The sequence below is a fragment of the Ochotona curzoniae genome, unplaced genomic scaffold, assembly GCF_017591425.1.
Source record: "Ochotona curzoniae isolate NIBS_2020 unplaced genomic scaffold, NIBS_Ocur_1.0 contig_3502, whole genome shotgun sequence".
NCBI lineage: Eukaryota > Metazoa > Chordata > Mammalia > Lagomorpha > Ochotonidae > Ochotona > Ochotona curzoniae.
In genome coordinates, this window is record NW_024465886.1 from 978,041 (window position 1) to 1,005,860 (window position 27,820).

The 27,820-nt window shown below is 49.4% G+C and overlaps 1 protein-coding gene across 8 annotated transcripts in view; it reads left to right on the plus strand.

Moving 5' to 3' along the window:
• The window catches only part of TRPM3 (transient receptor potential cation channel subfamily M member 3), a 409,651-nt gene that overhangs the window by 329,784 nt on the left and 52,047 nt on the right, over positions 1–27,820 (plus strand). For 3 of the 8 annotated variants that reach the window (XM_040980944.1, XM_040980948.1, XM_040980949.1), the window contains exons 10-20: positions 52–152; positions 929–1,063; positions 3,587–3,637; positions 10,827–10,862; positions 11,019–11,159; positions 12,678–12,707; positions 13,344–13,633; positions 14,725–14,953; positions 16,547–16,714; positions 20,752–20,892; positions 26,975–27,103. In XM_040980944.1, the coding sequence (XP_040836878.1) occupies positions 52–152; positions 929–1,063; positions 3,587–3,637; positions 10,827–10,862; positions 11,019–11,159; positions 12,678–12,707; positions 13,344–13,633; positions 14,725–14,953; positions 16,547–16,714; positions 20,752–20,892; positions 26,975–27,103 (1,451 nt within the window). The remainder of the gene's footprint in view (positions 1–51; positions 153–928; positions 1,064–3,586; positions 3,638–10,826; positions 10,863–11,018; positions 11,160–12,677; positions 12,708–13,343; positions 13,634–14,724; positions 14,954–16,546; positions 16,715–20,751; positions 20,893–26,974; positions 27,104–27,820) is intronic. The other 5 variants (XM_040980946.1, XM_040980942.1, XM_040980945.1 and 2 more) reach the window with 4 other exon arrangements.

The following is a 27,820-nucleotide window of genomic DNA, read 5'->3' on the forward strand; positions in this document are numbered from 1 at the left end:
AACCGACTGCTGTTTTCTCTCCCACCCTCTTCCCCACTTCTCTGCGCACAGGTGCCAATGCCTCGGCCCCAGACCAGCTGAGTTTAGCTTTAGCCTGGAACCGCGTGGACATCGCCCGCAGCCAGATCTTTATTTATGGGCAACAGTGGCCGGTAGAGTATACGTCTTCCCCTCTGAAAAGCCCATTTGCTTGGGCAAGGGTATTTGTTGAAGGAACACTAGAGAGTGGCTCTGGATTCTACTGCCTTTTCTGGACGGTGGGAAAAAATGCTTCCTGCCTTAACGCGGTCCCTGGCTTGCACGCCCCTCTAATTTGGGGAAATGCCGCCACCTGGTGGACATCACAGCTAAGCACAAGGCCAAACATGACCATCTTTATGAATGGTCTGTGATTGAAACCGTCAACCTACATCTTTTAATATGTCTGGGGAAAAGTACATTAGATAAAGTTGAGTTCAAGTGAAGTGATATGTGTCGTTCTGTTCTTATGGTATTGCTGAGGAGCAAAAAGAAGAGGCTGTTGCTGCCAGGCAGTGGCACTGCACACTGGTTATGGCGGGGTCACACCACGGGATGCTGAATTACCAGGCCTCCGCCCGCAGGTGCCATCTGGTCCTGGTGGCAAAGCACAGGACCTCCCTGGTCCCAGAGAACATGGGCAACTAGAGATTTACGTAACTGTGCTTGGTTTGTTTCCCCTGCATTAATGCTACCAAAAATACGGAGGGGAAATTGCCCCGCCCAGCACTTCCCTCGCTCCGGGAGGAGAGCATGCAGTTGGGACAGAGAGGCAAGGGGAGAAAGATGTTAGGAGCACTTGCACCTTTCCATGACCCAGCACTTGGCAGTTAGGACCGCACGGCTTGACTTCCAAGACGAGACAGCTGTCTGCATCTGGGGCAGCCTGACTCAGCAAGCTGATTTGCAGGTGGGGTCTCTGGAGCAAGCCATGCTGGACGCCCTTGTCCTGGACAGAGTGGATTTTGTGAAGTTGCTCATCGAGAATGGAGTAAGCATGCATCGTTTCCTCACCATCTCCAGACTAGAGGAGTTGTACAATACGGTAGGGCCAAGCTAAGGCACTTCTGACTTTGTTTCCCTGTTTTACCTTCTGCCCCACACATGCCTTGTGGTTCTCTCCCTCCCCCACACCCTTCCCTCCCACGTGCATGGACCACTTGCTGCCTTTGATAACAGGTGCCAAGTCACCATGGTTCCACTTGTTGTAACTGCTCAGTTGTAGGCATCTGAGGGAGAGAGCCCAGGACCGCCCTGGGCCACTGTGGCCAAAGCGGGGTGGAAGCAATTGGCAAAGTGACAATGCCAAGCATACAAGTGACCGACACCCTAACATATGCAGCACCCTAACAGCCAGGACATTCTTATTTTGAAATACTGGAATAAGACGTAAAATCTCATCTGCAATAGTGGACTGAAATGTACACTATCTTGTGGACTTCCTGCGATGCCCTCCTCAAACAACAGATTTATACCTCCGTTCTTACTTCTGGGTCCAAGGTCAAGAACATGGAGGGTGGCATCTTGTGAGGGCACCCTTGGCTTCCAAGAGGATGCTTTCTTGTTGCATCCTTCGGGGAGGATGTGGCCCCACGTGGTGGGAGGAGGGGATGGAAAAGAGGGAGCCAAATGCTGTGCGATGCCTCTTCCCTCTCGGCCATGTGCATTCGGGATGCACTGCCCTCCCCAGGGACCCTGCCATGCTGTGACCACACCGTGCACTTTTGTAGGAGACACAAACCTTCCGCCACAGAAGAGGCAGAGCCCTGGGCTGCTTAATGCGAGCGTCCCAGCCCCTAAGCCACAGGTGCACAATGGCTCTGCTCTGCCACTCCGCTGCATTCCTTCTGGAGGAGAGAACAGCTGACCAGGGCAGGCTTCTGTCTCCTGGAGCAACAGTGAGAATCTCAGCAAAAATAACGGGGTGTCCCGTTTACAATCACCCCATTTAAAATGAACACCTTGCACCCCCAGCCAGGTGAAGGGACAGGGCTGGGGGCGGTGAATGGCCCAGCGGCAGCAGAGGCTGACGACTGGCAGGTGCCAAGCATCGTGTCAACCACTTGGCCAAGGCTGGACCCCATAATCCTCACAGCAGTCCCGTCTGATGGGTCTGTTTTCTGGACCCCAAGTTAGAGGGGCTAAGTCAAGGTTCTGGCGAAGCAAGGCGGCTCTCCCTTGCTCGCGTGGAGCCGCCCAGCAGCTGGACCCTCTCCTGCGTTTGTGGAGAGCTGCTCAGCAGCCAGACACCCTGACTCCGGAGAGCAGCGCGGCTCCAAGCCAGAGGCAGCTCTAGTGAGCACGACCACAAGGGTGGGCGCAGGTGGAGGCTTGGCACTGGGCTGCTCAGGACGGAACTCCCCGACCGCCACACATCCTCTCGTGAAGATCACCTGGCTTGGCAAACAATCACAGGATGTCCAGTCCAGCTTGAATTTCAGATAATCAACAATGATTAAGTATAAGGATACTTGAAAAAGTTTAGAGGAAAATGGCATCAAATGTATGTTTTTCGGTTTAAAAATGTTTAAAATACAGGCGGACTTTTTCCTAGTACACATTTTCCATGTGCTTTCTCCAAAATTTAGTCTCAAAAATAGTTTTAAACCAAAATAAACATATCCTTTAATTCCATTTTTCCATGAGATATGCAAAGTACCACTGTATACCCAGTATTGCGTGGCCTGGGAGACAAGGGATACGAACTCAGGCACTTGGAACCCTCGGCCCCTTGGGGGAACCGAAGGGATTCCTGCCTGGCACCTCTGTCCTGATCCAGTTCCAGCTGTGGCCGGCATCTGGGAAGGCAACTGGCAGATGAAGAATCTCCAGTTTGGGTTCTCTCTCTCTAGCTCTCTCTGTTCACGTATGTCCCCTCCTGCCCTTCCAAGCAAGGAAGAAACACTGAAAACCGTCCCACTGTTATCTGAAATTCAACTGTCCCTGGAATCCTATGTTGAGCATTTTTTCTCCTAAAATGACTACAGCATGATAGCTCATTTCTTACCTTCCATTAACACCAATATTCTCCCCAAGTATTTTTTCCCCAACCTATGATTTTTCCTTTAAGCCCAGTCTCAGCCAGCAACCAACGGCAGGACAAAGCTACCCCACTATCTCTCTATGACCCACCTAAGGATGGATTTTGTAAAGCTTTCATCAAACACAGCCGAGCTGCCGCTCGCTGCGTCATGTCACTTCCTCTATGGCCGCTCTCACACTAGAACAGCACACTTGAGCGGTGTGATCAAGGCCGCAGACCCCAAAGCCTCAGATATTTTCCCTCTGCCCTTCTTAAACAATCTCAGTCGTCGCAGTACATGAGCTGTGATGGCAGCGTGCCCTGGTGTATTTCCAGGGTGGAAAAATCAGCCTCTTGGTCTCCACCCACACACAAGGGCAGTCGGGCCTCACCGTCCACACGTGGGCCACCTGCCCCCTTATTTAGAAAAGCAGATAACACTGAGCGTCCCCGGGGCGCGGCCCTCCGCCACAGCCCTCCCTGCCAGATCCCTTGTGCCTTGCCCCTGACTAGCAAAGCTATTTGATTCTTCTTTATTATTTTCAGAGACATGGGCCCTCGAATACGTTGTACCACTTGGTCAGGGACGTCAAGAAGGTAAGCTCCCTCTGCCTGCGGGTCGGAGGCCCGGCTTCACCGCTTGGCGTGGTGGAAAACACCTCTGTTTTGCATGAGCCGCCCCAGTGAGCGTCGCTGCCCGCTCCGGCCCCGCCTTGCCCAACAGCCTCGCCTGTCTGTCCTCTAACACGATGTCTTTGCTTAGACGCAGCTGTGGTCCCCCCCAGTCGCCGCGGTTTTAGATGCTTTTGTCGAACTTGATGCTTTGGCAGAGCGGAGCCCTAGGCTCTCCCTGTGCCACGTGGATGTATGCCCCGTTTGGGAGGAGGGCCAGTTGCCATGCTAGTGGGCCACGAGAGGTAGCTTCCTCCCAGCCTTCCGCAGTGGGCAGGAAGCACCGCTCGGGAATCTCAAGAGAATGAGGACGGAAACGCACAAGCGTTCCATTGTCTCTAGAATATTCTGTCATGCTCTTGATCATTCGACAGGAGGGGAAAATCCTGTTGGCATGCATTAAGGATAATTCTTTGGATTTACAAATGAGAACCACACTCAGTGGTTCATTCAGAGCTAGTTTGGATCCTTGGATTAATAAAATATTGTTATTTAGGATGACCAAGTGCATAGTATGAATATAAGCTCTCATCAAGCCAGTTCACAGACAGCACTCTAAAAAGCCTGTTATATGTTATTTCCATTTACAGAGAAGGAAAATGAGGCCCAGTAAGTTGTGTTTAAATTTAGCAAAAGTCTTGTTCTTTCACCTCCGTCTCCTTCGGCAGTCAGTGAGGTCTGAGCCCTGCAGTGTATCCCACAGAGTGCTGTAAACCCGAGGACAAAGCTGATGGGCGAAGTTGCTGCCCCACGTGTGCCTGCACCACGTGGACATGCGCGTGCCCCGTCACTGCTGTGTGGCATGTTATCCGTGCGCACAGACAAAGCCACCAAACGAAGCTGTAAGCTTCTTCATCGCACAGGAAGTCATTGGCTAGCATAGCCCGTGCCCTGTCACCTTTTAAATTCCCTCCAAAGGTAGGAAAAAAGAACATCACTGCTGGCCTGCTAGATCTTGGCTAGTTACGAGTAAGGATGTTAATAAGAAGGAGGGTTGTCGTGTGGCCCTTGGGCACTTTTCTCCCGTCATGACAGCACACCAAGTGGGTCACTGGTGCCAGCCAGAGCAGCCCAGGTCGCCGTGAGGCAGGGCACTCTGTCCCAGTTCAACAGTTTCTCTTACCAAGGATGCGTCTCCCCTTCATCCACCACATTCCCACTCCCTAGGCTGCCTTCCACAAACCCTTTCTCCTTCCTCTAGGCTCGTTTTAGATTGAACTAGGCCCAGAAGACTCGAAGAGCACACATTGAACGTGTTTCCTATGCCAAGATGTGTGTTGCTCACTTTCAAATGTTTTGAGTTTCTGAGATGATGGAAATGGAGTCACTCCCCTCCCCTCAAGTCCCTATCTAGCTAGATGGTGGAACTTTCCAGCGAGCACAAAGCCTCGGTTCTTCAACCCTGCCCATCACTCACTCATCCACTTCCGCTGCCCAGTCCCCCAGCAGTAACACCACGCCCCATCTTCAGAGGGGTTTTTACAGTTCACCTCCACTGGGCACGACTGATCCAAACCCCTTCCTGCAGGACTCTGCTTTGCAATAACATTTCCTGAAATCCCTGTGCTGCCTCTTGCGCTTGCTCACACCACTGGAGGGTGCCTGAAGGATTTTAAGGGAGAGATTATCTTCAGCTCCTTAAAGAAAAAAATCTCAAAGATAATACAAACTAACAAAAAGACTTGGACAGGGATGATTTGAGAGCTACAGGGGTCAGGAAGGTAGTTTTATGAGCATTTGTTGACTTGCTAATTAAACACCTGGGGAAATTATTTTTTAAATCTTGTAGAATATTATTAAACTGACTTCCCAAAGGGTAAGGAGAGACAGAAACCCAATGTGCAGCTTCTTCCCTAAGGAAAAGGCTCCCTGCATCCCTGCGATAAAGGCAGGTGCCGCATCACCACGGAGCAGGGCTTGAGAACTCAGGCAGTCCAAGAACCGGAGGCACCTACGTTGTGTGTCCCACGGAGGAGGGGCCCGCGGTGGGAGCCCACTTCCCTATATCGTGTCTTCTAAAGAGATGAATCAGAGAGAGGTTAGCAATGGCGCGTGACTTTCTCACATGGTTCCTCACAGTTTCCAAGAAAATTGAGCCAATACAACGATCACAGGTTACAGGACTAGGTTCGAAAATCCTTCAGAACGTGTCAGTGGCTTTCAGCGCAAAACAAATATGCCTGTCAACAACGCGGGCATCGTGTAGTTAGAGAAGAGAGAGGGCCACATTTAACCTGTGTGCAAAATGAGCCCATTATGAACCTCAGTGCGAAATGCTGTGCACGAGCTAGCAACACTTATTCAAATCGCTCTCACAACCCCAGGAGGCGCGTTTAGGTCTGACTTCCGCAAGCCAGCCAGCACTTCCTAGTGTCCAGCAACTCTTGAAAACCAACAAAACTGAATGTGGAACATAGCTCCCAAGCTAGCTTCAACATCTCAGATTGTTTCCATCAAGGGAGCAATCTAGAGTCAAGAGCTACTGTTCGGCATCGCCCAGAAATTCCGGTCCCTCTAAGCCAACACTAACCCTGAGCGGGCCTCCCACGCAGATCCACCTGCTGCCCCAGTGCTCCCAGCAAGTCACTGCCCCCACTGGCTGCTCTCCTTGACACGGAACCACCAGCTCAGCAGCTGCTGCTTGGGCCTCTGTGTTTTCAACTAATGTTTTCTGTCTTACGTGTGCTAAAACTTCAGATTACTAACCCTTCCCCGACAGAGAAGGGTGGCTTTGAGGATTATGTAGAAGTACTAATGAGGAGAATGAAGACCCAAAGCTTGACAGAAAGCAAACCAACCAGCCCTGCCTCCCCCCCCAAAGACACTGTAGGTAGGAAAGTGCCATATTTATAACCGCGTCTGCTAAATAAACTTCTCAGATACCGTATGTTTTACCAAGCTGACGGCTGGGCCAGTCACGGGGCTGGGCGGCTGGGCCAGCCCTGGCTCAGGCCTTTTCCAGCCTGGCTTTCATGAGCTGCCGTCGAGGCCTGGCAACTACTCACCCCCAGCCCACTGTCCCGTCAGCATCAGAGCTCTCAGTTTTTGCCCTTTCTCCCTTAGCAAACCTGAAGCCGGCAGTTATTTCACACTTGGCATACATTAGAGAGACACAATCTCATTTTTGAAAGCTCGTCGTAAGTTTCAAGGAAAAAAAGAATTCCCAAATAGTTGAAATCAGAACTTGGTGCCGTGAGCTGACACACAGAGTTCATGGAAGAGCAAGTGGAAACGGTAAATGCCATGTCTGCCTTAGGAGCCCCTGAGGAATGGCACGGATTAAACCTTACCTTTGCAGTCTCGGCTCACAGCAGAGGTCGAACAGGCAGCATTTCCAAGCGAGTCCACACTCTCCCAGCAGCGTTTGACTCATGTGGCCCACCACGTGCTATTAAGGCATTAGAAACACGTGTTGCACCTTCGCCAGTTACCAGAGCAATTAGCAAGAGGGCGGGAGGAGCGCAAAGGAAGCAGCAGGTAGAAGGAATCCCACCACAGGGTCGCAAAGGAAGACTCCTTCAGATGGTTCTTGGACTGCACCTGTTGGTACACATGGTACCATGCGCTTTCCTGGCCCTATGCAGGCAACGTGGGTGCCAAGAGCACGACCCAGTCCTGGCTGCCTTAAGTTCCCCATGCCTCCAAGCCTTCAATCCCGGTCAGCAGAACTGCAGGCCATAACTGCAAACTTTGGGCTAGGCCATCGGCCAGGTGACCCGGCAGATCTTACTCACACAGTTGGACTTTCAGAAACAGGACCCTGCAGCTAACCAGGTCCATGCTGCCCGTTTGCTGAGCGTAAACTGAAGCGCAGAGGCAGTGAGCTGGTGAGGGGTACATGGGAGTTCCGTTGGAACCACAGCGCAGCTGTTCCCACTGTGGGGTCCTGTCTCTGGCTGTTGACTGCGTAAGTGCTGTAACCTCCCTGGCCAGGAACGTCTGCTCTAGTGGAAGCAGTGCCTTTGCTGCATCTGTGGCCCCTGCAGGAGAGCGTCAGCCTACGTCCTGCTCCTGTCCTGCTCCTCGCTCACGCTCACCGATGCTGCCCTGCCCTCCGGAGTCCGCTCAACTGTTATCCCAACAAGCCCAAATCATGCCCAGCTTTCTCAAACCGATCTCGTCTTTCCCCCAATTAACTCTCCATCTCCCTGCTCCTAAAAAGCCTGTGGACAGGAACAGGTGCCTCGAGCCTTGCCACACAAAGCTGACACACGTGTAACTTGCTAAAGTAAACTTCTCCTTAGCTGTTCCTTCCAAACATGTTAACCAGAGAGACCCCCAAGTTCTCTCTGCTTCAGACGTGGTCATGCACATATGATTCTGAAATAATGAACATTTATATGAGAAGATTCCAAGACCTTTTTAGCTTCTGTACCCCTAATGCCTCTTTATAACGAAGCCATTGGGTAAAAATGTCATCTTTGCCACTAAGTGTTACTTCCCTGGAATGTTACTACCATTGGCACCTTTCTGACAAAGCCTGCTCTTACACCTCCAGAGTGTGAACACTTCCCTGGGACACTGGTAATTGGGGAAACACTGGTGTCTTAGAAATAAGACTCACGTTCACACTCAAAACAAAATATGCAGATATCAAGCTGTTAGCCACGTTTTGGCTTTTATCAGTTCCCTTTGAAATACCTGTAATAGCTGACTCCATGTCTCCCATGCAGGAGGTAGGAACCCATGACTCGAGCCAGCCCTGCTGTCTCCCAAGGTGAGCTCTGGCAGGAGTTAGGGGCCAGGTGCAGAGTGGGGTCCTGCATCGAGCATCTGGGCATCTTAACCACTGAACACTCACCCCTACCAATATTTTAAGTCAGGTTATCCTTACAAGATTAAAAAGCATGCATTCATACACCTGCTCTGATGGTCTCTTTGAGCTTTTTATCAAAGCCAGCTACTTGAACATTATAGACCGGGAGGTGGGGAAATTCAGTCCCGCTTTACTGAGAAGAAGCTCTGAAGAAGTTCCTCAGAAAGGACGGATAGGAACCCAGAGCTGTGGCCTGGAGGCCAGAGCCCTCCAGCCCGCCCGACTCCCAGCGCACAGACAGGGCGGCCTCAGAGCCCGTGCTTGGGGGAGCCACGCACACCTGAGATGAGGCTGACCGAGGCATGTCCAGCCGCCTAGAAGCCACTGCTGGTCCAGTAACCCCCTGGCCAGGCCCTCCAGTCAAGGCAGAGGCCGCAGAAGCTGTGACCTCGGAAAACCTGCCAGAGAATAATAGAGTGGCTGCCTGGCTAACATTTGTAACCTCAGTTTGATTTTTATGAAAAGGGCAATACATTAAAAGCTGCTATCTGAAAACCAAACTTTTTCTAGAACATACTTTACATAAAGGAAACAGCTAATTGGTCTTTCTGAATAGCCTGAGGACCCTTAACCTGCTGAGTCAGAACAGCTGCCGACTGAAGAGGTTGTGGCTGTGTGAGTCTGAGCAAGACAGAAGGCAAGTAGGGAGCGTTTGCTGTGTAAGGGCAACTCAGTGAGAGGAATCTTCGCGTACGTTGGCGTGCGCCAGTCAGGCAGAAGGAGATGCACGTTTTGAAACACCCCTCACGTGATCCCAGGTGGCCTGGGCAGCACCCCAAACCAAGGGACAGGCAGACGGCAGCAGGTGGGGGTGGCACCCCTGAGATCCCATGGGCGTGCCCTTGCTGCCCCTTCATTCCCACTCCACTGAGCGGAGTTAGCACGTCGTAGAGGAAGCAGTGTCTCCAGCTCAGGGGACGCTGCTGCAGTAAACGGGGGCTATTCGAGTCAGTGAGCCCGGCGCGGCTGCTTGGGTGTGTGACTGGGAGTAGCAAAGCTCCCAAGCCCAAACTTTATTCTGACACATCAGTGCTTTCCTGTTTAACTGGCTTACTGTTACTTTCAACAACAATAGCACAAGAATTCTCAGGGTTTCTCAAAGGCCCTGGGAATTAAAAGATAGTAAAATCTGAAAGACTAAAATTGTACTTTAGGTGGTAGGCTACAGTAGAGATCACAGGAGTCTGACCCTGACTCTCAAAACCTTGCAGTGGACGCAGCTCACCATGAGGAAGAACGGCAGGAAATCCACCTGCTGCCCAACCAGAGGACCTAGCTGCCTGACAGTGCTGAGCCGTTAGCATGTTGAGAGTCCCAGCTCCCCTGCATTCTGTCACTGCTACCCGAATCTGCTTCCATAGTCAGGTTAGGCAAGCGCTGGTGTGTGTCAGGATCACCCAGAGAACGTAACCCACGGCAGACTGAAGGAGGTGTTCTGAAAACCGCCTTATCTGAGACGTGTGGAAATCTCCCATGGCGTGGGCTCTCCAGGAAGGACAAAGTCCATCCTGACGCTCCTCAGGGCACAGTGCTTCCCACACAATGCGGTCCCCTAGTCACTCATGGCATAAAAACACTCTCCTGCATGACAGAACTAAACCAGAGAGCCCCACTCAACCTTGGCAGGTCACTGGGAACTTCTCATTGCCTACAGATAGAACTAATTCCTCCTTCAACTGTGTGAGCTCCCAGGAAGGAGTAGAGAAAAGACAGTTCCCACGTGTGGCCTGTATAGATGGTGGACACCCGAAGGATGCCCCACAAAGCCAGGCTGGAGAGAAGCTGATTGTCTTCTAAGGAGAAGTGGAGAACCTTAATCCTGGGAAACTCTGCCTTCTCCCTGCTCACCCCGCTTTTCCTTGAGCACAGGGGAAGTGCGTGCCAACCCTTACCCTGGCATCCAGTCCCTTCTCCAGACGCCATGCCCCTTTCTTGGAAAAGGCGCTGATCCTGAAACACATCATGACTCAGTGGAGACCCGAGCCCAGGGCCAGCCCAGGTGCAGGCCATAACCTTCACCTTCTGGATGGAGTCTTCCTTCAGCGAGTGGCTGGTTGTGCTCAGTGAGGGCCAGGGCTGAGGGTGAAGGGCTGGGTCCGAGGCAGCTGGAGCTGGGCAATGGGGGCACTGGCTCCTGGCACCGGGGAGTAACAGCATTTGCCGTGTTTAGCTTTGTGCTTCTCTTTGCTACACTGGTGTTTTTTTCTCCCCAGCTGAAGACGTGAATAAATATTTTGATTTTCTGTTGTTGTCAACGAATACTTCATCTTCTTATTTAATTTATGTCTTCTTTCCAAGCGAGAATATCCAGGTTTCGGTTGGATCTATTTTAAGGTGAATTAATTAACCAGCATAATACATTCATATGTTTCTTTTTTCATTAATTTTTTTTTTACTCTAAAATAGTTACCGACCACATGAAATAGAATCCCAAGTAAACCACGTTGTCTCTTGGATGTGTGTGTGTCTGTTTCCTTCTTTCCCGGTTAGGGGAACCTGCCTCCCGACTACAGAATCAGCCTGATTGATATCGGCCTGGTCATCGAGTATCTGATGGGCGGCGCCTATCGCTGCAACTACACACGCAAGCGCTTCCGAACCCTCTACCACAATCTCTTCGGTCCCAAAAGGGTGAGGCTTCTACCAAATTTGAGTCCTTCTGGGAGGACCAAGCTATGGGAGATTCCGGGTGTGGCTTCTTACTCTCCATAGAGTGATCAGCTCTTAAATGTGTTTAAAATTTGTTCTTAATTTTAAAAAGAATAGCATTGGAGTGAGCACAATGGCAAAGTGATTTAAGCCACTGCTTGCAATGCCTGCATCCCACGTGGGTGCTTGTTGCAGAAGCTGATCCAACTCCCTGCCAATATGCCTGGAAAAGCAGGGAGGGTGGCTCAAGGCCTGGGGATGCTATACCCATGTTGGAGACCCAACAGAATCTTCTGACTCCTGACTTTGGACTGGAGTCTCTGGCTGGCTCATTGCAGCCATATGGGGAGTGAACCAGCAGATGGAAGACTTTCTCTGTCTCTAGCTGACTTTCAAATGAATAGAATCTGTAAAATAAACAATAACAACAAACACCATATCAGGTGAAGAAAAAACACTTCCTAATTAGCTACAACTTCTTTACTCCCCAGAAGCATAGCATTGGGACACCTGCCCCCACATGTAATGCTGAATCTCCACCTTGAGTGGAAACGAGGTCTGTGCTGTGCTGATCTCTCTCTGCACAGCCTGTGCCTCCCTCACACGATCCCACATGACCGATGATGCCTCTCCAGGGGCTGATACCCTTAAGCAACTTTGAGCACTGTAGGCACTTGCCCTCTGGCCCACTCGCCCTTGCTCTGTATGCCAGGAGATGGCCATGACAATAGTGTCCCAAGCCCTCAGAGAACAGAGACTTGAGGAATCTCTAATTTGATCTTTTTGAATGTTGGATTGCTCATCCATCTTAGTCTTCTCAAGTTTCTCTAATAAAATGCTGTTGACTGGGTGGCTTAGAGACAACACAATTGGCTTAACGTTCTAAAGCCTTGGGAAGCTGAAGATCAAGTCATGAGCAGATGCGGCCCTGGTGAGGGGGTATTTCCTGTTCATAGTCAGTGACTGTAGCTCTGCCTCACGTCCAGGAACAATATGCAGGCTCCAGTGGGCCTCTTCTACAAGCACGCTGTTCCCATTTGTGAAAGCCTTTCCTCTTGACCTCATTAGCTCCCCCAGGGTGCATCTCCTGACACCCTGTCTTTGGGGATGAGGTTTTCAACACACACATTTGGGGAGGGCACACTGAGAACCACAGCATTTGTTCAAGTATTGGATGCCATGGACATGTCAGCCAAGCAGGACTATTGTAAGAAAGTGAGGGAGAGCTTGGTCACCGGACACATTATAAACCACAGGTTTTATCTCCAATCTCTTGGTAACTTGCCACTTTCCTGTCTGTGATTCCTCAAAACCACTAAATCCTTACATGTCTTAGAATTTCTGGAAATAAATTTTCCTTGCGGTATTCTTGTTTAATGAAATAAAACAAATAATATCACAATAGCATTATGTTACTTGCTAAACATGTGCTATAGGGTTCTCTTCTTACCTCTCTAGCAACAAAAGGTCTAACTTTGATTGCAATATATTTTTTAACAGCCCAAAGCCTTGAAACTGCTTGGAATGGAGGTAAATATTTGCTCAATTTGTGTGTGTGTATGTCAATTATTTTTCCTCTTTATGCATTTTGAAAACACATCTGTAAGTTTACTTCAGTGATAGAACTTAGGATATGACTGCAAAAAAAGGTGGCGGGGACAAACATTGCCTACGTCCATGGATGCTGTTCACAAAAGCTTTACGAATTCCACCATGAGGTTATGGTAAATGGGAAACCTAGGAAGCAAAAAATTCCAGTAAGAAAAAAAAAAAAGTTTGTGGATGTTTACAAAAGCCCAGAACTGCTTCAGAAATGTATCTATCTCATGGGGGATAGAGGATCCACTTCCAATGATTTGCTCATGTAGCTATCGTATTTGCTGGTGCAAGTCTAGAGTGCCCTTGTCCTTTTAACAGAGAAGGGCAATAAAATACAAATAATCCTTTGAGTAGAAGAGGAAATGGACTAAAGTGAAATGAAAAAGGAATCCATTGTTAAGTGTAAAATGTGCATGTTCCCCTAGGTTTATACTTAAGCGTGTGTTGGGCATGGTACCTTTGTGAGCTCTTTCCAGTGTATCCAGAGTCAAGTCAATAGAAGATATACAGTAATTTCTTAAAAGTAACAGATCCAACTCTGCCTACATGTGTTTCCCTAAACCATAGGATGATATCCCCTTGAGGCGAGGAAGAAAGACCACCAAGAAGCGCGAGGAAGAGGTGGACATTGACTTGGATGACCCTGAGATCAACCACTTCCCATTCCCTTTCCACGAGCTCATGGTGTGGGCCGTGCTCATGAAGCGGCAGAAGATGGCGCTGTTCTTCTGGCAGCACGGGGAAGAGGCCATGGCCAAGGCCCTGGTGGCCTGTAAGCTCTGCAAGGCCATGGCTCACGAGGCCTCTGAGAATGACATGGTGGATGACATTTCCCAGGAGCTGAACCACAACTCCAGGTTGGCCAGCTCAGCAAGCAGAGTAGTCGGGGGAGAAACGGAAGGAGGGACCCCCAAAGACTGGGGAGACCCCAAAGACTGGAGAGACCCGAAAGACTGGAGGGACCCCAAAGACTGGGGAGACCCCAAAGACTGGAGGGAACCCAAAGACTGGAGGGACCCCAAAGACTGGAGGGACCCCAAAGACTGGGGAGACCCCAAAGACTGGAAAGGCCCCAAAGACTGGAGAAACTGAGCTGCCCAAAACTCAAGGAATGTAGCATCATCCCACTAGTGCACATGGAAGGTGAACAAAACCTCTCAACCTTCGTTGTGCAGTGCTGCGTACACAGAGGCCCCTGCAGACACGTGAACATACACTCGCATCCTATCAACTGCCCTAGGTCCAATGAGAGCTTCTCCCCGCTGTGGAAATGAGACTCAGAGATTTTAAGTAACTTGTGCGAAGCTGTACATTCGTAGCTTTTGAAGACTTTTTATTTTATTTTATTTTATTTTTTTACTAGAAGGTCAGTTAGGAAAGAGATTTTCCATCCACTGGCTCATTCCCCAAATGGCCACAATGGCCAAAGCTGGGTTGGTCTAAAGCCAGGAGCCAGGAGACTCCTCTGATTCTCCCACATGGGTGCAGGATCCCAAGGCCTTGGACCATCCTCCACTGTTTTCCCAGGCCACAGCAGGGAGCTGAATCAGAATCAGAGTTCCAGGAACTTGAACTGGCTGGCATCCACATAGGATGTCAGCGCCGCAGATGGAGGATTAGCTTGCTGTGCCATGGTGCCAGCACCCAGGTTTGAAGTGAGGTCAGTCCCATTTAAGAAGACAGCCTGTACTCCCTGCTTGACCGGCTTCTTCCTCCTTCTTCACCTTGTTTTCAGTGAGCACAGGACTATAGCTGGTTTGCCTCACGGCTCCAGCTCTGCATGCGATAACTGACACACAGTAGATGCTCCATGAATATGGGCTGGGTGACTCATGAACAGACTAGACCCCATATGAAACAACTGCTCTGCCCATTGCCACCTGATGCAGTTGGCAGTGTGCATCTTCTAGCTCCGGCTTGAAGGATTCTTCTGCACATTTACTTCCAGGGACTTTGGCCAGCTGGCAGTGGAGCTCCTGGATCAGTCCTACAAGCAGGACGAGCAGCTGGCCATGAAGCTGCTGACGTATGAGCTGAAGAACTGGAGCAACGCCACTTGCCTGCAGCTCGCTGTGGCTGCCAAGCACCGTGACTTCATTGCCCACACATGTAGCCAGATGCTGCTCACCGACATGTGGATGGGCCGCCTCCGCATGCGCAAAAACTCAGGCCTCAAGGTCAGTGTGCCCAAGGAGGTCCTGTTGGCTACAAGGGCCAGAGGGTTGATTGGAGTTTTCCAAGCCAAATCCACAGTGGGATGGGGGTACTCTGTAATTCAAGAGCATGCTGCCAAAACCCAAGCATCATCAGATTCTCCTAGCTGGTGGTTTTCGTAGCTATATGGAGAGAGAGGGAGAGACACTCAGGAGTCCCCCGTTAGGTCCTGCTGATATCAGAATACCTGGACTTGCAGCCATTTTGCGGTGTACAATGGTGTAGCTACTCCTTGGGTTGTACATCAACTTCTTCATTGTATGTGTCTACAGAACATCGTCACTTTGACCCACACATCCCCACTTTCTCCCTCTCTCTGATGGCCATTATTTTATTGGGCCAACACCCTTCTGTCATTCCTTCTTTCTGTGGGCTCTTGGCTCAGCACTGCAGAGGAGTTCGAGTTGTATGAAGTGGATGATGGGAGTTCCATCACGGCCTGGCTGGTGATCTCCAAGCCTGGACACTAGAGCCAAATCTGGCTTTGGCACTCCGAGGACAAGGTGTTGTGTCTCCTGCAGGCTGCCAGCCAGACACCTGAACCTTCCCAGGCCTGCAGGATTCAGGATCCTCCGTGGCCCTTTGGCTGCCTCTGAGTTCCTGTGGTATTTCAGTGTGAACTGTCCCTGCCTCATTGCTTAACAGCCTGACTAAGCCTTAAGGGTTTCTCACAGACCCTCCTATGATCTAAGTTTCCTCAGTGAAGACCATCTTCATGAGCCTGTGTCCCAGCACCGCTGCAGGGCTGAGAGCATATGTGGGAGAAGACTTGCAGGACACAGGTTGGAGGCAGTAGTGCCATTGAGAAATGGATGTGTTCTCTAACAGGGTGGACAGGTGAGAAGCGGCTAGCACTTTCAGGAGAAAGGCCCACATGTCTAGAACCCTTACAGAGACAGATGCACACGATGTTGACATGGAGGGAAATACAGGACAGGCCTTTTCTGGGGCATTCTTGCCAGGAAATGCTCTCAATGAATAGCCTAGCCCACTGGGGTGTATGGATTCAGCTGTGTGTGCACAGATGTGTACTTGTATTCCTAGCCAAGGCAAGGGGAACGCTCTGAAATAAATAAGGATTTTTTTTTTTTACCCACACAAACTTTCTTGAGGTATTTTAGGACAGCATTTTTTTCCTTTACAAATAGGAAAGACATAATCAACTCCACCTGACAAGTTGGCAAATAAATGCAGTATTTGCACTGACTTCACAGTCAAGTTCTGTCTAATGGCGAAATGGAAACCTCAATTCTTTCCTGCTTTGTCTTAGATGAGGTCGCTCTTCCCCCTCAGTTTCCCCCTTGCCAAGTGGTTGTTAATTGAATAGGATGTATTTGAGCAAAATGGCTTGCTTTGCCAAGAATTGGACGGGGCACCACTACAAAAACATGTTCTATATGGATGAAAGGGCCCTTCTAACAGCAGTGTGCTTAGCCACTCAGACATCCAGATCCCTGTGCAGGTACACACACACACACACGCCTGATTTCTAAGCAACCACCCTAATCTTAATCCTTTGAATGTGATTATTATTATTATCATTATTATTACTTTAGGTAATTCTGGGAATTCTACTTCCTCCTTCAATTCTCAGCTTGGAGTTCAAGAACAAAGACGACATGCCTTATATGACCCAGGCTCAGGAAATCCACCTGCAGGAGAAGGAGCCGGAGGAACCCGAGAAGCCCACGAAGGATAAGGACGAAGAGGACATGGAACTGACAGTAAGGAAACGCCAGGGAGAAGCCCTGAAGCCACCTGTCCTGTGGGTGCGGCTGCAGCTGCCGCAGGTGCCCCGATATCAGGCAGCTGTTCCCCAGCTTCCCAACAGGCTTCCTAATGAAATGGCTTTCATTATGTGTGAAGACCAGGAAATTATAAGTGTCTCTGTATTGCACAAGTTTTAATCCAGCCAGTGGTTTAGCACAAACCAGTGAAATCCCAAAGCAAGGCACCCTACACTTTCAAAACACAAAAACTCCATCATCCAACAGGCCACGCAGCAGTCTTTGCACACCCGCACAGAGAGGGAATCCAGGGTTGAGGTGCAGCCAGCCTCGCTGAGCTGAAATTCCTCTGCCCATCAGAGGCTACGCCTGTGTCTGTCTTCAGGGTCAGGAACACAAAGCACTAATTCAATTTGGGGTTTTGTATGGAAGGCTTTTATTAGCTCTCCCTCATGTAATTATAGGACATGAATGCTTTGTTCTTCAGAGAGAATGGGGCAGCTGGGCCTGGGAGGCTTCCCACAGGCCCTCCCTAAGCAGTGTGACTGCTGCCAGCTTGTATCCAGGGACTAAAAATGTCACACGGTCTTAAAGGGACAAACAAACTTCATGGCTTAGAAGCCATCGAGCCACAATCCTCAAGGACTTTCTTGATAGGTTTCATGGCGCCCTACCATTCTGCTCAGTGACCAGTGGCTTTAATGACCAGAAGCTATAAAGAGAAGGAATAAACATTGATTTTGCTTGGGTGACTGCAGGCCTTTGCATGACTGTCCTGGCGGGGCCATCATGTGAAATCTTTTTCCTTTAGGTAGGAAATCTTTCCCACCAAAAGGAGCATCCTAAACTGGTATTTGCAATGCACAGTCCCTGGCTCAATTAATGAAACACCAGCTTTTTATTGCCTTACCACACTTTCTGGAACAGTCTACTTATTTCTGCGATAGGATCAAAGATTGCCTTCCCTAAGATTTGGCCGCTGAACCCATGCTTTGTTAGCAGAAACGTGGGTAGGAAAGATACCAAATCTTTCTCAAGCATGTCAGCAAAAGCAAGAGTATTCTGGAGCCAGGATTCTGACCCCTAGCAACTAGCTGTAGAATCCCATAACCTTGCACATGAGAATCAGCCTATCGCCAGCACAGGGGACAGCGTAGTTTCAAAAGGGAACAAGGAGAACTAGTCAGACCAACAGGTGGCACACTGCCATCCATGAAAAACAGCCACTAGTATTGTTCTAACAGCACTAAATGACCCATGGACACTTCCCCATGAATCCTCACCAAAGTTGCATGAGTTAGGCACTATTACTACCCCCGTTTTCTATACAAGGAAGCTGGGAATCAGCTTAATGTCCAGCTTTACCCAGGAAATTGGCTCCAAAACTGGGGGTACAACCCAGAGCTATCGACCCCTCTGTCCATGTGTTCAGCCACTAGATGATGGGGAACGGAATCTCCTCCCATTTTCTACCCCCTTCAGGTAGGTACTCAACTGATTGGGTCTGCCACGCCAACAGACAGAAACCAAGAAAGTGAGGCCCAGGCCTGCTGGTCAAGTGTGGTGTGATGCTGAGCCCACATTGTCTCTCTAGTCTCAGGGAAGAAAGGGAGCTTTCCTGCTCATGCAGAGCTCTGAGAAGCTGCCCCCGTCAGCAGGCCACAAGACAAGCTGCAGGTCTAGACTGAGGGCAAAGCCTGCTTACCAGCAGCCAGATGCTAGCATTGTTGGGTGAGCATCAAAACAGAGCCTGGGGAAACAGCTTTCCTGCATGAACCAGCACGAACAAGAGGGAGGGCGAGGCAGGGCCTGGGGACTGGCAAGCTCAAGGTGGGGTAATTGTCTCTCACATGGCAGTCCTTTGACACTGATGGCAAATTGCATCCCTGCCTGGTTGCAGGTCTGTGGCTTGCCCCCGAGGGCTCTGGCGCAGCCTGTTGGTACTGCCACTGCTTTCAGAGCCTGCTATTTGAGCTTCTGTGTTAAGCTCAGAGTGGGACACTTTCCGTTGGTCCTTCCAAAACTGTACACAAAAATATCAGCCTCCACTCATTCCATTTTCATGACATCTGGGTCCGGACAGCGAATATTCCCCAATCTAGACTGTATGGTTTTAATCTGGACCATGCTGAATTGTGATCTAAGGAGAGTCAAAGAAAATGTTTGGTCATAAAGAAAAAAGTAAACAAAATCAGCAAGTTATGCTGCTTAGGTTAGAATTAATGACATGTCCAAAATGCTTTTCTTCTATTCATGAGAAGACAGACCTGCCACAAATGCAGACCTTCTGGAATATGTCTGAATCATAAAGGCAAAGAAGCCGTGGTGATGTGTTCCTGGATAAACATCTCCACACTGTGCTTCGTCTGATGAAGTCCCAGTGTGTGTACAGCACCAACTCTCCTGGGAAAAAATCAGCACCCCTCAAGGTTACCCCAAAAGGCCCCTCTCCAAGATGCCTTTGTTCCCATCGCTCTGTGCCACCAGATAGCATTGTATTGTCAAGAAGATAAACACAGAGACCAAAAGCAGGGTAATTCAGTTAAAACATTATAAATTGCAGAAGGAAAAAGTCATGTGACAGTTTCTGAAGATGAGTTACCGACCTGATAGAGCTGGTTGCTCTCTCGTGTGCTGTGTCTATCAACGTAAATGCTCACCTGGGCCTTAGGGTGAACTCTTACCTGTTCACTATCAGAGCCCCATAATCCTATTGCTAAATCATTTACGAGTGCTACATATTCCTGCACAGTGGTTACTGAAGCAGTGATCCAAATGGTCAAAACTAGTATTTCTATATTTTAGGTTAAGGTGGATTGAAACCTGAATTCCCCAATGGTTGCCCTAGTCTCTTTATGTCCCAGTCTCAACTTCAAGACAAACATAAATGCTATCTATACTTAGATTTCTGAACTTTAAACTCCTGTTTCCCATACTCTTGTCCCAAATCCTCAGTTATACCTGAGCAGGTATATCCTACCCTAATCTCACATTGAATGAATATACCATTTCATGAACACTGTGGAACTTTGCCATAAATAATATCAAAAAATTGAAACCCAGAAACTACGCTGTTATAGGCTCTTAAAAATATACTTGTGAGAGACCTTAACTAAATAATTTCACTCAGGAGTATATCAGAGAAGTTCTTAGTTCACTTTAAAGGTGAGTTAATGTGTGCATTTTTCAAGTAGTTACTGAGTTCCCGATGTTAACTGACTTGTAGACCAACCCTACACAGCCAGGGCTCTTACTAACCCCCAGTTTACAGCTTAAGAAACTAAATCTCAGAGAAGTTTAAAACAAACAAAACAGGAAACCAAACTTTTCCCAAGTGTCTCAGAGTGTCAGTCTGTGAAATGGGACTCAGTGCTCCATCCACGTGCCCCAAAGCCTGGAACTCTTCGCCATCCTGGAATCATCCTGTCACTCACTACCTGGACAGAGGTAGACTTTCTCAATTCTGTCTTCTCAGATCGTCAGAGTGGTTGCCAGGGCTGCTGTCATAGCCGGGAAGGGAGTAACCCCAGGGAATCACCAACATCCAGAGAGGAGGACAGGCCTACCTACAGCATCCTTGTCCTAGTCCTATCTCGTTGACAGAGGAAGGTAGAGAACCCAGGAGTTGTCAGAAAACTGATACCAGCAGGAATTTAGGTCTACCAGATGCACATAAGGGAGCTAAGACTGAGTAGCTGGCCCTGGCCCAACAAGGCTACAGAGTCTGCAGATGCAGAGACAGAGGGAGAGTGGGGGAGAGGAGGTTTTAAAGACTTCTCTCATCCTGGGACCTCATTACCTACATCTTCCAGACATCCCATGGTCAATGAGAATTGTTAAGAAATATTCCAGCACCTTCCCTCTCAGAGAGAGGACATATCCACGGCACGTGAGTATACCGCAGATATGCACCTGGGAAGGATACAGCTTGCACATCACTGGAGGCCTGTGTGTCTGAAGTTCTATGAGCATCCTCAACTGTGAAATGGGTGTATTGAACCACATGCTGCCCAGAGCCCTTCTCTTCTGTGCAGGCCATGCTGGGACGCAGCAACGGGGAGTCCTCCAGGAAGAAGGATGAAGAGGATGTCCAGAGCAGGCACCGCCTCATTCCCCTGGGCAGAAAAATCTACGAATTCTACAACGCGCCCATCGTCAAGTTCTGGTTCTACACTGTAAGCTTCCCTTCTCCCTTTCTGGTTGATGGCCCCAAGGCACCCATGTCCACTTGCCACGCATCTGTGTGGTTATCTCTGAGTCACAGCCTCCGCGCGTGGGAGTCAGGACTCCATGGCCTTGTTTCTTCACTAGTTTTGCCAAGATCTGTGGAGCTTGATAAGCAGCTCTCACAGGCTGTGTTTCTCCTCTTCACAGCCAATAAAGGACATGCTCAAAGTGAGAACTAACCGAACAAAGAGGTGAGATGAAGATGGGTGTGTCCTAGCAGGAAAGTAGATGCCCCTTTTCAAAGCACTTCCCTGTTTAGATGGATGAGCAGCAGGTCGGCCATGGCTCTGAGAGCCGTGAGTGAGGAGGGTGCAGAGGTGACATCCCTAGATGGGTAGAGTGTATGTGCAGTTACTGCCCATCTTGAAACAGCTGCACACAGCCTTACTGTGTGCTTCTCTAGGCCAACACTTAACACTGGCTGCAAAATCTCAACTTCTGCACCACGGACTGAACAAGTCTTGGCACATGGCTGTCATTCGCAAGTGCCACATTCAACCTGTCACCACCAGATCCCCTACGCTGCAAGTACAGCAAGCAGATTGTCCCTGACACTGCCAAGTGTCCCCATGTGGAATAAGATCCCCCCGTTGGGAACTACTTCTATAGGCATTATCACATGATACAAAATATAACTACATACGTGTACTGAAATGCCATCCTAAGCTGTACTATTTTCCAATTTTGAAATAGATTTTAATAACAGACAGCAACCATAACAAAGTGTGGTCTTGCAAGAAGAGGGGATATTTTCAAATGATTAGTTTTTTTTTTTTTCAGTGAAATGCAACTAACATTTATCAATGCTAAAAGAAAAAAAAATAGTTCTCCTCCCCAAAATAACAGAGGATGCAGAAATCGCCTCTCTTCCCATATTTTATAGAGATCTCTATTAGATTTACTTCACAGAAAACCTCTTGGCGGCAGCCAGCACAGACTTGGGAGGCAGGCAGCCTGGGACAGGCCCCCTCCGTGCCTCAGGACTGTGTGCCCTCAAGCCAGTCATTCTTCCATCATGTCCCCTCAAATAGGGTAATAGCAGTACCTGCTTTTCAGAGCTCAGTGAAGATTAGATGTGCTAAAGTGTGTAAAGCATGCAGACCAGTGACTGGACATGTAACCTGGTGTAGACAGAGCTGCTTTCCCAGGCCACGCTGCACAGATCATCAGTGTCAAAGTCATCCATCCATCACATAATCATCAAATAATCATATCACTTATTGAGCCTCTGCAATATTGGAGGCAATCTCCTCCCTAATGTGAACAGGTTTGTCAGGATAACAAGTGTGATGCTGTTTGCTCCCACATCTGCCCTCCCCTCGGCCATGAGGCCTTAACTGTCTCAACCTAGAATAGGTCTTAGCAAACTACATCCCACTGCTTGTTACTGTAGCCTACAAACTAAGAATGGTTCTTACATTTTTTAAGGGATTGAGATTTTAAAATATTTAAGTATATTTTATGACACATGAAAGTTACATAAAATTCAAATTTCAGTGTCCATAAATAAAGTTTTGTTGGCTCACAGCCAAACTCATTTGTTCCCCCATGGTCCGGCTGCTTGCTTTCCTGCACTACAGTAGGGCTGATCCACAGCAACAGGGACCATCTGGCTCATGAAGCCTTAAAAATCAAGTGGAACCCTTGGCAGAGTACGTTTGCAATCCCCAGTGCAATGAAACCAGAGGTCAGAGCCTCAGGTCCATCACTTGTATGACATGGCGTTCACCTTTCTTATTCCTCAAGTCCTCTGAGTGCGCAGTAACAGGGTCGTCCCGTTTGTTCATCTGAGGCAATGAGTAGCTCAAGATAGCCCTTAGAGCATGACTCCCATCTGTGGTCACTCATTCTCAGCCTGGACCAAGCATCGCAACCAGCTAGCGACCTGAAGAAGCACACCGGGCACTGCACACCCTCCTAGAGATTCACTGGTCCTTGGTGTGCCCTCCGTGGTGCCAGGCACTATCGGAGCTCCCAGGTGACTGCAATGAGCAGCCAGGGTGGAGAACCATCACCCCAGACAGAGCGTTCAATTTTAAGCCCTATATTTGTGATACTTCCAGGATGATAAGGAGTTGTGCTAGTAGTGAAAATTCCTGGCCCAATCACAGAGTCATGCCATCCGATCACCAGAAAGTGGCCTGAGGAGGCTTTGTGCTTGAATAAACTCCAAGATGAGTCTAACGGTTAGGGAAGCTCGGCACCCACTGCTCTGCCTCTGTGGTTTGCAGAGGGTTAAATGAACCTCAGGGATCCCCACGAGCAACCACAAGGCACAGGTATCCAGGACGTGAATGGAGGTGAGGTGTGATTCACAACGAACGTCGGCTCTAGGAGGAAGGCCCCATCTGGGTCTCATTCTTTGTATTTCTGACACTGGTATCCAACCCTTTTTCTCCCAAGAATCCAAAAGACAGGACAAGTCCCCCACTTCCCAGAACCTCAGATCCTCGTCTGAACAAGTTTTCCAGGGAACAAGATGGATTTTCCTCTGTTCCAACCGGCTTCCAGGCCCTGCTTGTATCAAGAGCTGTTTTCAAGCAGCCAGCTGGAAGGGAGTCAGACTCAAGGTGTGCAAAGCCCCAGGTCAGAGGACACAGTGTGCACCCTGGGTCTCCACAGGGTGACAGAGACCCTTCTCCCTGCAAGACCATCTGTCCCTCCTCTCTCTAGGACACAGAAGGCCTGTGAAAAGTCAGCAGTAGCATGACCCCAGCAGGGGTCCACAGCAAACTGCTGCAGGCTTTGGTCCTTGTATCTGATAGTTTAGGAAACATGCATCTTGGCTAATGGAAAAAAACAACATATAATCAAATAACAATATAGACTCTTCTAGAATGCCCACTGATTTAAATAAGAATCAAGGTTGTAGTTCTGTTGAAAAGTTTTGACATTCTACATGCAGCCTGTTAAAGTTTTTGGAATACATTCACACTTTATACACACATGAAATCTTCCCAACTTCATGGAAACTGTTATGAAAAACACCAGGCATGGATCTCAGATTCTTTTTCATTGAGATAAGCTCTTAATTCTGTTTCTCCATGAAATATTTGAAGTAACGCTGTGTGCCCACACACATAAACAACGTATGTCATGCTTGGATAATGTGCTCTAAGGCTGCATGAATGCTAATATGGGTCACTTCAAGGACAACAGCCAGTTCTCCGTGGTGCTGTTTAAACACTTACTGCCCTAGTTCCAGAAATCTATATTTTGGGAATTGTAGCTTGACTATGGGAAAAGTTCATTGTAGAGTAACTGATTTTCAAGGACAGGAGCTAAAATGGGTAAAAGTGGTGGAAGCCAAAACGATAACCAGGATAAAGAGAAATATCAATGGTCCATGGGGCATCAATGGGAAACAAGAGGGGACAGGGACATTTTGAAAAAACCCAAAGAGGTGAATGGTTATTAGCCAGTGTTCCTTGGGCCTCCCCAGTGTGTTAGAAGAGCTATGTGATGATAGAGAGAGAGAGAGAGAGAGAGAAATGGGCCACAGATTGTGGATACACACAGATATGTAGCTGCAGTGCTGGACACTAGGTAGACGCTGTGTGGGTGGGGTCACTGGCTGATGGATGGATGACAGGTTAACAGATGATAGATACGCAACTGATCGCTGACAGGGTGGTTGGTAGGTAGGAAGATGATACGCAAATACATAGGATATCCTTCCACAGGCCCTGCTCCACTTGGCTGGCACGCACCTGAGCCGGGTCTAAACCCACGATTCGCTGACTTCTGTGCCACCTCCCTTCCCTCAACTAGACGAGGCCTGTATGCAGAGGATAGAGTTGGATTCAAGGAGTCACACACGGACACACAGAGGAACTGACCCTACCGGTGATGAGAAGAGGATGCTCGAGAGGGGTTTTTGCAATGAACTGGGTCACGTGATGAAGACCAGGGAAGTTAACATTCACTTCATCTGCAAGTGAATGCTGTGACATAGCACATTAAGCTGCCACTTGGGACGTCCACAGCCCATTACACAGCACCCATCAGTTCAAGTCCCAGCTATCCTGCTTCTGATCCAGCTCCCCTCCAATGAATCTGTGAGGTAGCTGAAGCTGATCCAGGTGCTTGGGCCCATGTCACTCACAGGCGAGACCTGGAGGGAGTCCCAGCACAGTCCTGGCTAGAGCAGTCATCTGTAGAATGAATCAGTGGATGGAATATATCCACCCTCCCTGACCCACGCCACTCCTTCCCTTTTTCTGTCACCCTGCCTCTCAGATATAAATAAATTGGATTAAAGTAAAAAGAAGTCACATTTTGAATTAATTTTATTTGATTTGAAAGGCAGAGTTACAGAGAATGCAGAGAGAGGCGAGAGATCTTGCATGCACGGGTCACTCCCTAAAGGCCACAACCACCAGGGATGGAGCAGGCCGGTCAGGTCAGGGTCTCAGGTGAGTGGCAGGGGCTCGGGCATTTGAGTCATCTCCTGTAGCTCTCCCAGGTGCATCAACAGGGAGCTACATCAGAAGCGGAGCAGCCAGGACCTCAGCTGGCACCCATGTAAGATTCTGGCTTTTCAAGTGGTAGCCTAACCAACTGCATGACCGCACCAACCCCTGAACCGACTTTTAAACCATGCCCTACGTGATCTTGTTTTGCTCATGACCTTGAAGGCAGAGAAGAAGAAGAAGCTAGACATAGATTAAAGTGACAGTAGCCAGGGAGTGTGCAAGGGAAACCATTCGGGTGGAGAGGGCGACCAGCTAGGCAGTCCTACCCACCATCAGTGCCTACCTGAGGTCTGCGTGTCAGGGTCTCAGTGGGAGTGGACATGATCCAGGATCTCACTTAACTCATGGATTTTACCCTTTACGAGACGATGGAACTATGGCATGGTTGTATGCAAATGTGTATGCAAATAGGATCTCAGAAATAACATTGACTGATGTTAACAATCACTGAATCACTCACAAAAAAAATAAAGGTGAAGGGAGAGAGGGGGGAAGAGAAAAAATGCAGCAGGGAGGGTCAGAGAGATGAAGGATGAATGAATGGACACCCATCACCAGAGCAAGCAGCCAGGTTCCCTGCCTGCCAAGGTCACACAGCGTCTGCAGAAGCTTTCAGAACCTTCCACCCTTGTGGAAGAGCTCTGCCTGCTCTGACTCCTTAGAGTATAGACTGTGCAAATAAGCTTCCTCTGAGCGCTGTCCTCGGCTCCTGAGTCCCCAGGACTGGCGGCTTGATGCACCACTTCCAATTCCCCAGCAGATTCCCTACAGCCTGCTCAATCCCATCTCCCAGCAACAGGCACCAGACTGAGCCCCAAGGTGTTTCTCCCAGACGTTAGCCAGTCAGCAAGCACACTCCAAGATACCACAGATGAAATCCCACTGCAGGCCACACCGGACCACGCACATCCAGTCCTATCCCAATGCAGGCCACGCACATCCAGTCCTTTCTGTCAGTGTCTCTGTCTCTTTGTTCTGTTCCAAAGCAGAGGGGAACATTCTAATCTGGGTAGGTGGTGCCGGGGACAACAGGAACGCACCTCCCAGGGCCCTGCCAAGCCACACACTTCAAGTTGGGAACGAAACAAGAGGACATGGACTCAGAGGAGGACAGAAACATGGCTTTCAGATGACCACTGGACTTTTTTGTGCAGGACTGGACAATTCCCAGGTAGCAAGCGTGTCTTCCCAGCCTTCCCACACACATCCAATCTGCAAAAAAAAATCCACTGAGCTACATCAGCTCAAGTGAGAGCATCCCCTGACACGAGGTTCCCCTTTGCGCCAGGAAGCCACAAGAAAACTGGGAATTGTGAAATTAAATCCTGCATCACAACACTTGGGCACAAAGCAGCAGCACGCAGGGACCTAGGAGGGGCCAAAGGAGAGGCTGCATCTTAGTGATTCTCAATATTGCAGTCTTTATAATGTCTTCTAATAGGCTCCACGCATGTCTGTAGCTGCCCTTGTCCTGTCCTGCCCGTGTGGCCGCAGCCCTCCCAGGCCAGGGCTGCCGGGCTGCAGCAGCCAGAGCATGGACTATGTTTCCTTGCAGCTGGCTTACATTGGGTACCTGATGCTGTTCAACTACATCGTGTTGGTGAAGATGGAGCGCTGGCCTTCCACACAGGAATGGATCGTCATCTCCTACATTTTCACCCTGGGAATAGAGAAGATGAGAGAGGTAAGAGCTTTTGTGAAAGGAAACTTGGGGGAAACGCTGCTCGGTCACATCTGGGGATGAAGGGCAGGATGGGGCGTGGGACGCTGGGCATCCCGAGTAAGCCAGAAGTCCTTCTCTCCGGCGCTGCTCGAGGGGCTGCTGACCCCTCTCTGGCAGACGCAGGGAGGCCTTTGACGGAGCCGCCAACGGGCGAGTGCTGAGGACCGTCTATGTCCTGGTCATGTCACCTCCTGCCCTAGGAGGCCACCCAGCGCCTTCAACACGGTGTGCATGTGGCTTTCGTCTGCCCCACCAACAATGCCTGTTCCAACTCTGGGTCTCTCAACAGCCAGCCAACACCTGTAGTTCCCGTTCATCCCGTTTTATTTTCCTCCGACATTTATCAAGTAGCCCCCGGTGTCACACATGAGCGAACCCACATCCAGTCCTTCCCACTTCCCTCCTGCCCATTCCGAGACCCACTCAGAGCCACCCAAGGTCCAGTCCCATAGGACACGAGACCACAGAATACTACTGTAAGTAGACGAGCTACCATGGGAAGACATGGAAAGCCTCGTTGCCGTTGTTTGTCTCGGAAGCCAGTGTGAAATGGCCGTGTGCTCTAAGACTCCATAGTACATGCCAGAAAAATCCGGCTATGGAGACGGCGAGAAGATCGGTGGTTACAGGGGTTAGGATTGGGGATGATGAAGGACAGCACGCAGAGGGCTTTCAGGC